General features: G+C 40.0%; 1 protein-coding gene across 3 annotated transcripts in view; it reads right to left on the reverse strand.

Annotated features, from left to right (window-relative positions):
- Positions 1-12,683, reverse strand: part of macrod2 (mono-ADP ribosylhydrolase 2) — a 362,991-nt gene that overhangs the window by 225,580 nt on the left and 124,728 nt on the right. For all 3 annotated transcript variants that reach the window (XM_019870487.1, XM_019870486.1, XM_019870484.1), the window contains exon 5: positions 2,851-2,967. In XM_019870487.1, the coding sequence (XP_019726046.1) occupies positions 2,851-2,967 (117 nt within the window). The remainder of the gene's footprint in view (positions 1-2,850; positions 2,968-12,683) is intronic.

The following is a 12,683-nucleotide window of genomic DNA, read 5'->3' on the forward strand; positions in this document are numbered from 1 at the left end:
GGGAGTTCCAGGTCGAAACGACTGGTGAATAAAGGATTTTATTGACTTGAACCTAAGTGTTCTTTTCAAAAGTTTCTGTTAACATCAGCCATCATCATTATGTGAATGGCCCATCAATGCTGAATAATGGCAGGCAAGTATTCATTAAAGTGATCATTTTAGCCGTACAGAGGTTTATACTTTTTTATTTTCCTCCATCATTTGCATGCATTTTGTGTTAACCACATGGTCATGACCAACAACAATGAAAACTGTGATATTCACAGAAGTGCCATTGTCCTCTTCTGTAACCTCTGATACGCCTTGTTGCAAAATGAAGGAAGAAACAAAACGTTTCCCTCGGTTGCTTTGTAGTTTATTAAGTTGTGAGAGGGTGGACATACTACGGTTTTGGAATTCAGAAAAGTAGAGGCTTCATAATGTGTATTTGTGTGTGTTTAGTGTAGGTGGGATAATTATGACAGCAATGCAAATGAATGAAAACAAAATGATTTGTGAGCACGCAAATGCTATTCTCAAAATGAGAAGCTGATTTCTAAGAAGAGAAATAAAAAAAGATTACAAGATGATGACTCCGATTAGTGCAGATACAAACATTTCAACAACTCCGGGTAAGATTGAGGCTTTAAAATGAACTCCACTTAGGTTCAAAATTGGACTGAGTGTTCCCAGTGAAGAAGATGAGCAATCCATAATAACTTTTCAGCGCAGAGGAGGCATTTTACCCTGAGATAATTACAATAAGAGTACCCAGTCGCAATGCGATTGCTCCCGGGTGACATTACGGCTTATTAAACTGTCATGGGTGCCCCCTGTTTTGGTGTCTCTTGATCTGACTGCCCCAAAACGACAAAGTCACAGTTTATCTACTCCATTTGTTTGACATCCTTTACAACATAATTTCATCTGGGCCTCCATCTCTTCTCTCGGCTGTCTCATGGAAATCCTTCAGGGTTAGGTTAGGACCGGTGGGACGCTCGTCTCAACTGAATTGCACTCATGTCTCCCCCTTTAAGAGTCGCACGGCCTCAACAATTACCAAACGAAATTAGCTCATATCCGAAAGTGGCAGAAAACTCACAGGCACACAAAATGGTACATCACAGGGAGAGATAAAAACTAATGGTCCCAACCAAGTTCATCTTATCATTGTTACGGTGTGACAGTGAAAGTTGTGTGCTTCGGCAAGAGAATAAATGAGGGATGAAAAAAGAATCAATCAAACAAACAACAAAAGGCCCGTCTGTGTATCGATGATGCTCTCATTCAGCCATACGAGTACCATCATAATCATTTTCGAGCATAACACTCCTGATGTATACAGATGACTTTTTAAAACTAATACATCCTAATTAAAAGTGTATCTTTTTTTCCCCCCTCTCCACTGCATTATTAAATTGCACACTCTCATGTGGAGGTGTGGGCACAGCCAGTGTGTATGATGGGCATAATTTGTTTTCATCTTCTCAAGCCTTATCCCAAATTTCTCATTTATTCAACCTGAGACTCACGCTCGCGCGCGCACACACGCACGCACGCACGCACGCACGCACACACGCACACACACACTAACAGCAACATGACCTGTTCTAGTGCTAACATTTGTTATTAAAACACAAAAATGATCAACCTTGCTCGTGAAGGGACCTCGAGCTAATATGCAGTATCACAACACTTTCGTTAAGAAACAATATACACCCACCTGACACTTCATTAGGTTCTCCTGAACATTCTAATGAGTTCCAGGGCAAGACAGGATCAAAATGTTAATCATGCTCAAGTTTTCTTTTTACATTTTTGTTTTTTGTCTAACACTACTGTGGATGCATGTTGCCGTGAACTACGTGGGGACGTGTTTCTAATATTGTGAATCAATTAAAAGATATCATTTTGGGAATAACCTGAATATAAATAAAAGAATAATACAAAATAGAGGAATAGTATTATACACAAATACATTAAAACTACAAATATTTCTCACATTTACCGGCTCCTAGGGTTTGTAAAAAAAAAAAAAAAAAAAGTACTTTCATTTCAATATGATAGTCCATTCCTCCATGGAACTATAAACCAATTACTGTGGTCCAAATGTATGTTTTCGGTGTGCTGGGCTTTCCTCGTGATTTCGGTGTTCATCCTACAAGCTGCGTGTAGTTTTCAGGAAATATGTTCGGCAAAGTGCCACATGATACACCTCCTACGACTCCCTTTGTTCACCCCACAATTAAACACAAACATGTCTTCAACGTTGAGTTCTTTTGTATAAAAGTGGCTTCCCCATAGGCCAAGAAGTATGCAAGTGTTTTTCGCTTCCACATTTTTATACTGCTTGGTGATCTTCGAAGTCGACGCATATTTGGGCCTTTTTTCTTATTTATTTATTTTATTTTTTTAGGCGGGGGGGGGGGGGGACATCATGCAAAGCCATGAAGGCTTCAAGGAAACCTTGCCAGTGTTGACATTATGATGCAAGGTAATACTAAGGATATTTTTTTGAGCGTCGATACCAGCAAATGGGGGAACCGTACACATGAGTACAAATATTTTTTTTTGGGGGGGGGGGGGGTAATATAGACAGATACATTTTAATCTTGACAAATGATGGTACTCAACGGTCATGAGAATGCAGTACAATTCTACCCCATTGCTATTTAGAACTATAACAATCATATTGTTGAGGTTAAGAACAACATTTAAGTTTGATTCATATGACTTTTGTGACCTGCGAGTGGACGACGAGGCCACATTGCATTATATCTGTGTGCGAATGCAGTAGGAAGGAGTAGCACACGAGCACGTAAGCGCGCGCACACACTGAGCTAAAGGAAGGCATTAATTACTGGTACTCACATCTTGCAGGGAGATCATAGCCGCAGGTGATCTTGGCTTTGCCGGTTTCACAGCCATTTAGTGTTTGACACTCATCGTAGAGACAGGAACCTGCAGCTTTGTGTATGCAGCCATCGACTGAAAAACACAGACAGACAGTACTGAGTCGAGACATTCATATTAAAAAAAAAAAAAGCAAAACATGCTTATGACATATCCAAGACCAGAGCCTCTATGTTGAGACATAGACACAAGGGGAATTTTGATCTTTTCATCTCGGTGTCAAATCATTTCCTTTGCTCGGCATTCTCAAAGAAAGAGAGTCTGCCGGAGTGCAGAGCCCTTGTTGCTGGTAAATATTGACAGGCCTTGGAATTAAATTAGCTGGGCTAGGATCTAATAACGTCTCCGCACACAGTGAAAATGAGACTGTTCTTCCTGTAATCCCTCTCCCTTGTCAACAGCCATCTACAATCAGATCATTAACTGTATTTTCTGCCCCATGCTGGGAATCTTATATCTGTCCTCTTCTCTGTGGCAGTGGGCCTGGTGTGATGTGGATCAGTGTTCCGATTCTGTCGCGCTCCCTTCTGATGTGTGTCCTGATTCCATGGAAAACACAGGCCCGACCCCCCCGCAAGGTTTTAATTTTACCGGGTTAAGGCCGCGATTGCTGCTGATTGATGGCGCGTCTTACAGAAGAAGGCAGAGAGATAGAAATCCACATTATCCTACTCTGAAAGCCTGACATCCCTCCAAGAGCATGTTATCAATCACGCCGAAACATCATAAAATCCGTCTCAAGTTGTCCTGCAGAAATCCTCACAAGCCATTAGAGGATAACAAAGCCAAGAGGAAGAACAATGACAAATGGACAAACAAAAGTGTCTTTTTTTCCCCTATTTGTTTTTTGTCCAGTTGACCTGAGCAGAGGATTGCCCTTATTCATCAAAGGTTTAAAAAAAAAAAAAAAAAAGACAACTGAAACATCTCATACATGGTAATCACCATTGAGACTCAAAACTACCTTTGAATTAAAATACACTATATTCCAAAGTGTACTAGTGGACAGTGTGAAGACAAAAGGTATTTATTTGGTGATGGGGGTCCTTTATCTCAGTTCTTTTCAATTTCTCAAGGATGAGTCAACAGCTGGGCGAAGGGTTTTCAGGCTATATCAATCATCTTTAATGGAGTGAGGGACAACCGGTTGACAGAGACAGAGTCTGATGGCTTTTTGAAAAAGTAACACGCATCTGACAGTGATGTGGATATGGAGAAGGATTTCTCTAGTGACAATGGTAGCTACTTAACACGGTAGAGAGCTGAGGGAGCACCGGCTACGAGTTTGGAATTTAGAAACTGTCCACACAAACATGACTGCAATAACCAGGTAGAGTTATTTGCATAGTAATAACAATGTTTCAAGCAATACATATAAATTAGAAACCACAGGACTAAAGAAGAGGCTGTCACAATGCATAACAAGCTCATGTACAAAACATTATCGAGCTATGGATAGTATAAATAAAATACATCAAATTGAAATAGATTTGCCATTTGGAAGTGTACAATCTTGCTAAAGGAAAGGAGGGAAAAAAAGGGTAAAAGGGTTGACATGAGCCTAACTAGAGTATTTCCAAATTGTGAATATCACCTTGTGTTATGCCTGTAGGTTTTTTTTTTCCCACTGGCTGCTTTTCAAAAAGCTACATTATTTGATCATATGTGTGCACTTGTTATGAGATTGGTCAAGGCAAGAAGCAGGTAGAAGCAGGAAAAAAAACACCCAAAAAAAGACTAAGCATCAATACATTCCTAACACACACACACAGAGAGAGAGAGAGAGAGAGAGAGAGAGAGAGAGGGCAGCAGGTTCTCTATGTAAGGACAACTGTTCATTTATTTATTTTTTCCTATCACGTGTCAGGTTAGGGAAAGGTAATAATGCAGTGTTCCAGTTTGTAGTGTTCCCGCAGGAGTCTGTGCTCCTGAGACATTTCTCATCACTACCAAGCGTTCTTGATCTCTAGCCTACGAGCACCTTGGGAAACCAGATAGCAACAACATGAGGCTGTGCGCGTCATCTCGCTAGCTGGAGAAAATGATTCAAAGTGATAGCTTCAATTTCCATCTCCGAGCTCCTCCCTTCCTCCTTCTCTCCCCGATGCGCCGTGTACTTCTAATGAGTCTGGGAATGTGTCCTCAGTGTCCATAAATACAACAAAAGATGGCCAAATGACTGACATACCCGGAGAACGGATTTAATTTACCTGTTTCCAGGAATGAGTTCAACAGGTACATCGTGTACCATATGGGTACACGTCTGAAGGACACAAATAAGAAATGTGGGTGGGATGGGAGCCCAGTGAGAAATACAGCTTTTAATCGGGGGTGGGGGGAGGGGGGGTCACATTAACTGTGATAGTTGGGCATTCACACTTGGTTTTGTGTCAGGTTTTCGACAGCCTCGGTTTAATTAACCCCCACCAACGAAGATGACGCAGTTTGGATGTCACTTCAATTCCTAATTGAAGATGAATTTCATTGCTATCTCAGCAGATTCATAAATTGTGTATGCCTAACACATTAAAAGTGCAGCCCTGGAGTCTTATGAAAAAAACGCTATTTCATTTTGGAAAAGACTACGGTCCCAATTTATTTCATCCTATCATGTGATTTTATGGACTCCTTGCTCTATGATCCTCCCTTATAAAATGTTGTGGCCACCTGAGGGCGGGGGATCAATACTTCAGTTACAGAATAATCCAGGTTAATGTAGCCTGATATAGAAAGACTCCTCCATCCAAATTCTGTCACTTTCCATTTTTAAATAAAGTACAGTATCTTATGAAAGCCTTAAAATGCAACAATTACACCTAAAAGGCGAAAATGGGAGTAATTGTTCACCTACATCTGTATTGCAGCAAAAATACATTTTTGGGAGGGGTGGGGTAAAATATGTTTCTGAAAAAAATATGTTAACTTGGCTATAAGTTGTATTTTTTGTGGAGGCTCTTTAGAACGGAAAAAGGTCACAAAAGCTTACACAATGTTCACACAACAACCTTCTCAAATAAAAACAAATATCAGCCATTTAGATTTGGCAAGCTAAACGCAAACAAGAATTTGAAGACCGGAAAATATTTTTTAAGTGGGCCTCAAACGTATTTTTGGCACAGCCAACTTTCATGAGATGAGATGTTCAGTGTAATAATGGAGAAGTAGAAACAACGGCTGTACTTTTTAACATAACACTTCCTCCAGAAAAGAGTACATTCACCACACCTCTACGTACATCCATGATGATTGATCAATTTAAATGGATAATACTCAAAATACTGAGTGTTACACTGTTTAAAAAATAAATAAAAATTGGACTGACTCAGTTCAGCCAGTGTCAGTGAACTTTGCATTGTATTTTATGAGAAAAATGAACAAGTAATGAAGGTGCTTCCAAGATCACGTTCGGTGTTTATTTGAGTATGAGCAAGCATAGTTAACATTGGATAGGACCTTCCACATTTAATCAAGGCAGACTCATCAAGCACTGTGAAGTCAGCAACATTTAGGCAGCAAACACGCTCCTTTCCTGTTTGCGCACAGCATCATCCGGTGCACGATTTAACGGTCTGACGCTACCTTCATGATTGGGACGACGGTAGGTACATAAAGAACTTCACACAAAATAAAATGTTGTGAAAACACACTTTGCCCAATCAGCGTTTGCATGCACTGAATTACATTCACACAACTCACTGGCCAATGACGCACACTGCCGAACACACCGTGTGTGCACGGCTACCCTCTTTCTGTTTCTGTTTTTGAGAATATAAAAACAAACACTATTGCAGGTGAGACACAATGTAATTAAACCTGCTCATCCTCTATCTTGATAAGCGAAAGCGTTCCAAAGCAGTGACTCAGTCTGCACAACTTTAATGAGGCTCAATTTTGATCAGTGGCTCATCGCATTCCTCACATTTAATAATGAGTAGAACAGCCGAGAGTAAGTGAAAGAGAGGGAGAGAGTGAGAAGCAGCCATATTGGCAGAGACAAAAGTGATGAGGGCTGTGTCACTTTAAAGCAGTTTGAATGGGTTACTCAGCTATAACCTTGGCTGCTGCCATTGTTGGAGACACCTCTGGTTCAACCTCCCAAGGCTCGGCTCCCACGTGCATTAAGGGACCAGCAAAGCTCCGCAAGGCTTCTCCCAGGCAGCCTGAAAACCAAGTGGCTTTCAATCGCTCCATCAGACACAATGACTACCTGCTCTGCACTCATTACAATACCCCGCTTTCAGAAATGGTGTCAGCTGTAGTATTCTCTCCTAATTATTCCCCGCGCCTCTGCAGGTTACGATCAGGACTGGAGCCAGAGGAGGCAGCGTAGGAGTGGGTGAGGGCTGAGATCGGGTATGCTCGAGCTCGATTCTACGTAGCAGGTTATGCAGAAGCCTTAATATCAGCAAGTAATCTAACTAAGGGAAATAGAGTGGCATACATATAAAGACAAGCACAATCCGGCTGCGTTGTCTTTGCTACTGTTCCATACTGGTCGACTGAAGGGTCTCGGCACTGCAGGTCAGGAGAAAGTAACAGAACATTTGAGCAATACGCTTTCACAAGACAAATTAGAAAAAAAAGAGGACAGAAAACATTTTCAGTATTAAAAGAAAAGCATGCCACAGCTGAAAAATAGGACATGTAATCGCTAAGCAGTATTGCATGTTTTTCTTGTTTTTTTTTAATACACATTGTCAGAAGAGATAGAAGAACACCAGCTGTAACAATGCAAAGCTAATTGAGATAAAGGGAGAGAACAAAGTGCACAGATGCACAGCTTAAAGTTACATAAGCAATTGAGTGCATGCAACGGTTTATGATTTTTTTTTTTATGTGGGGGGCATACATTCGATTTTTTTTTCATGATCCATCAATTGCCTTTAGTTAAATGATTTCCATATGTTTGCATAAATGGAGTATATTGTATTTACAGTGTTGTATGCATTTCTAGTGTTGTTTCAAACATTTTTCTTGATTTTATTTTTATTTTTTTATCGGTCTGACGGACCAAAGCACGACTCAATGCAAGAAACTGAACACCTTGAATGACTTAGCAAGAGGAAAAAAATAACTCATAAGTGCCAACTCACAAATACTACATGATGGTGTGTGAGTGCTTTTACAAAATCGGGAGCTAAGTAACAGAATTTAGCGGAATAAGCACCCTCATGGTACTGCATATTTCTGTTCAGCCATTTTTCTAGTAACTATAGCAACAGCTTATGTCCCATCTCCTCACAGCACTTTTCAACACGGAACACTGATCAAAGCCCCGGCACAATTCCTCCTCTGTGATTTACAACACCATTTTCTACTCAACTAATTTTACCGAAGGAGAAAATGACATGGATTAGTTGCTAATCAAGTGCCAATCGGAGATCTGTCTGAACTAAATGTCAGGTGGAATCTGTTCAAGCCGCTGCGGTTACTCCCTTGTAATACCGGATCGTGAGTCCTAATCGCAGCAATTTTAGGTACAACCGGAGCGAGAGCTCGCCCCTTACTGTAACCACATTCTGTGCCATGGGATCATAATCTCCGCTCAACCCATAATACGTGGGATTTAAAAAATGCTAAGCCAGATAGATAGTCACAGATGTTACTCCGTAAATAGCCATTGAATTGCTGAGGCTTCCATGACACATTATTCCCTTGATACTGCCATGTAAGTAGGGATGAAAATAAAGGACAACTATCACAGCTTCAGCGGAAATAAATCATTCTCCTATTACAACAATGACCACAAAAGTATTCTATGAAATCCCCATTGAATGCTGCGACGTTAATATGGCACCTCGATATTTTCCATTTATAGGCAGCCTAAGCCATTCTTATACATTTATTCTGTCAGTATATTACTTATTACATGATTTAATCACACTACGGTATACATTTCTAAAAACGTCTGGGAGAATGGCAACATACTGATGATTGCAACAGGCCCTGGCAGTTGACAAGAACACTAGACGGTTCCTGCTGTTACCAGAATCGTAAAACAAAGCTTGGTTTGGGTACTTGAGCTCATGTGACACTGTTGTTGGAAGCGTAGAGTCTGACAGCTGCGGACAACTTGGTGCCGAAGCCCAACATTGCTGCACTTCTTGTGACAATCGTCAAAGTCCTTACTTTTCAAAGTTGTTGTTGGTTTTTTTTTTTGTTTGTTTGTTTTGTCCCCCGTCTGCTCTATCATCTTGTTGTTCGCAACATTACCTGTCAGAGGCAATGGAGCCGCCTTGTCCCAGACAACCACATTGTCAGTACAACTTCTTCTGAACAGCATTTCGAGATGTTTTACTGCACTGTGTTTGTTTGGACTTGACTCTACTGTGCAAAGGCTATTTTTCTAGCGATTGCAACAGTTCAACCAAAAGTGTGTGTGTGTGTGTGTGTGTGTAGCTGGGGGTTTTGTGCCAACACTGAACTGTACTTGCAACTGCTCATAATTATCTTCAACTCGAATATGGCAACATAAAAAAACAAAAAAAAAAAACAACAGCAAATAAACACATCTGATCATATTCAAACATTATCATTTTTATCTCAGAAGTACGGATCAATATGATCTGTATGTTCTATATGACTGATTGATTTCAACTCACCCGTAACCCTGAACAAGATCAGCAGGGAAAAGGTATAGAACTTCAGTGCATGTGCGTATGGTGTTTTCAGCATTTAATTGAGCAGCACTGCATTGAAGGTGAGATGGTTAGAATGTATGGACATGCAGGTAATGATTAAAACCATTGTCCACAGCATAGAGGCTCAATACGTGACTGACTCTCAGTATACAACCCATTTTCACCTTATCTTAGAGTGTGATCACAGCTGCCTGATGGAAATCCATTTGTGGCTTCTATTACTCTACATTTTGTGTCCATTTCAAGGTGCAAGGTGCTCCAATAATCACAAATAAACACACACCTCCTTTGTTACGCTTCCCTCCCCTTCCTTCAATATCACACTTTTTTTTTTCCTCCTTAACTTCACTCCAGTCTCTTATTACCAACAAGCACTCTGGCAATGTAGCCATTATCACCTCTTCTTCTAGGTTAGATTACTTTCAGCACCCCTGCTTTACTATTAGTTGATAGGATGGACACTTTTTTTTTCTTCCCAAATGCAATCAGCGTGTTTGTGTGTGTGTGTTTCCATCTTTCGAAAATGTCACAAGTTTGTCTTTGTGTGATGACATAGTGAAGTATTTTTCTTTTTTGTTGGTTTTCCCCATTTTACCTGGGAGCAGTCTCTCTCTAGGACAGAAATTATCTTCTGTTAAGATATGTTCTATGTTGGGTAATTTTACTCAAGTATCCCTTTCAGGTACTTTATACAAGAGTGGTTACATATATCTCTGGAGTCAGGTCAAAACCTTCTTTGTTGCAATTTGGTAAATTGCATATTTTTAAACAAATATATACTATTGGCCAGTCCACATGTGTGGATGTTATTTTGTTGTTGTTGGCTTTTTTTTTTAAACAAATTATTTACCAATAGAACTTGTTGAAAATACTTTAGGTTCTGAGACGATGGTAGTAGCTGAACTAACATCACATTATTGGACTATGCTGAAAAGTCCTCATTTTGGAGGTACGAGGATACCGCCCGATGCCAAAGTATATATGATGTGAGCCAAATGGCTCCTCCATCTTAAAATAGTTTATAGTAGTAAGATATCAGTCATACATAAATCAAGCAACTAAGTAATCAAACATTTTTTGGGGGGAGTAATATTTAGCAACAAGAAACATATTGGTCCATAAAATATGTTTGCATTAAAAAAAAAAAAAAAAAACACCTTGAAAAAGGATGCAAATACATAATTCATTACCAGTGGATTTGTGATCTAAATGTGTCTAAATCCTGGTGAGATAGGGCTTTCATTAAACCACAGTAAGCTGTATTAGTCAGTGTCATATATTAGCCCATTACAAAACATAAGGCTGACTGACCATGGGTGACTATTTTCAATTAATAGAACACAATTTCATGCACCCATAATTAAGTGTCACCTCATGAAGAAACTGCACTGTCTGGCAATCTGGGTTAATAAGGGAGAGACAAATGCTGAGAAAACATGGCTGGAAAACATAACCCCCAGTGTGGATCCAGGCTAAATTAATCATGAATTACTTCCCAGCACAAAGTTCATTTTTGAGTCGCCCAAGAGAGCTAACTGCTTGATTTTAAAGGATGGTCTCAACCTGGATATATAGGTGAAAGTTGGACAAAAACACTTTGTTCTAAGCAAAGTAAAACTATGCACTATGAAGCTGCAGCGGACAGGATGAGACAAATGTATGTAATTATCGAGCAAACTTAACGGCAAGCTTTGAGGCACTTGAAGAGAGAAAGCAAGCATGGCTGCTTCCTCACATGCTTGGAACTTGGGGCCAAAAGCTTGGTGGGCAGTTTGTAATTGCAGAAATGAAGAGAAATGAAGCAGTTCCATGAAAGACCAGCGCTTTTGATTAAAATGCATGAACAGCTGTTGCTATTATGCATGGTTCCTTGGGCTAGCATTTGCAAGGCGATTTTTCATTTAAAGGCCCACAGCCCTGTATAATATATGCCAGAGATGGGGACTCAAATCATTTGACAAGGACTTGAATTGACTCAAGTCTCTGTTTTAATGACTTGTGGCTGGACAAAAACTGAAAGGCAGACGCCTCAACATGGGTGCTGACTTCACTTGAAAGACGCGGACGTTGTGGTATTTCATATGGTCGGTTTAAGCTTAAAAGATAACATTTAGCCACACTGTGAAGGCAACAGTCACAATGGCAGGATTTGTCTGGGAGTGATACTGTTGTGATGGAAGATTGGAATGGTTTCATGTTCTCAAAAGGACAGACGAAGTTAAACAGGTGGTTGTTGAGAAAAAAAAAAATCTTACTGTGAGAGGCTCAGGTGACTGACCTTCACCCGTCACATTTAGAATGGATGACAAGAATCACTGACAACTTCTTGAATGTCAAGTAAAGGTCTGTTATGTTCAAAAGTCATAACCGACACTCACACGGAGCATGTCAGGCTCTACTACTTTTAAGTAAGTTGCCTGTGTTGCGCAATTGTGATTCAAATAATCTTTTGGATGACCACGTTTTAGTTCATCATTCACCAATCAATATTGATGAAAAAAGGGTGAAATCTTAAAAATGGTGGTGTAATGCAGTCAAAAATTTGGGTGTACCTAACTTTTGTGCTGGTGCACCAAACAAGGGAGAAAAAAACAGGCACAACTGTTCAACCAGTGGAAAAAGTTAGTCGAGAGATATAACAGTGTTTGTTGGCATAAGATCCAATTGCCTTTGATTGTAGTAGGTTGTGACATCATTGCTATGGCTTTCCGCATTTACAGTACCATAGCTGCCTTATTTTAGGTACGCACATATATGGCCAGGCATACTGTTTGTAACATTATACCAATTCCACACATTAACAAAAATAACAATAATTTAACACTTTCGAAAGGGTATAAGTACCGCAACTTCGTGGATGTGGTAATATTCACTTTGGTTCTTGCTGAACAGAGCATGTTTGAAAGACCGCTGGTGGTAAACATTTATGAGGAGTTGCAGTGAACTACTGCTCCAGTGGTAGCAATTTCTCAAAGAGGCTGCAGCCGAAAATTTGTGCTAAACTCTTGGGTTTATAATCCACATTTGCTCTATAAATGTCTCCATTTGAAGTTTCCCTTAATGTCTTTTTACTTCCTGCAACAGCAATGACCTATTTTATAAACAAACTACACTTCGTTTGTCCTGTACAAGGAGTTAGCTGACCGCCTT

The sequence above is a fragment of the Hippocampus comes genome, unplaced genomic scaffold, assembly GCF_001891065.2.
Source record: "Hippocampus comes isolate QL1 unplaced genomic scaffold, H_comes_QL1_v1.1 scaffold76, whole genome shotgun sequence".
Lineage (NCBI taxonomy): Eukaryota > Metazoa > Chordata > Actinopteri > Syngnathiformes > Syngnathidae > Hippocampus > Hippocampus comes.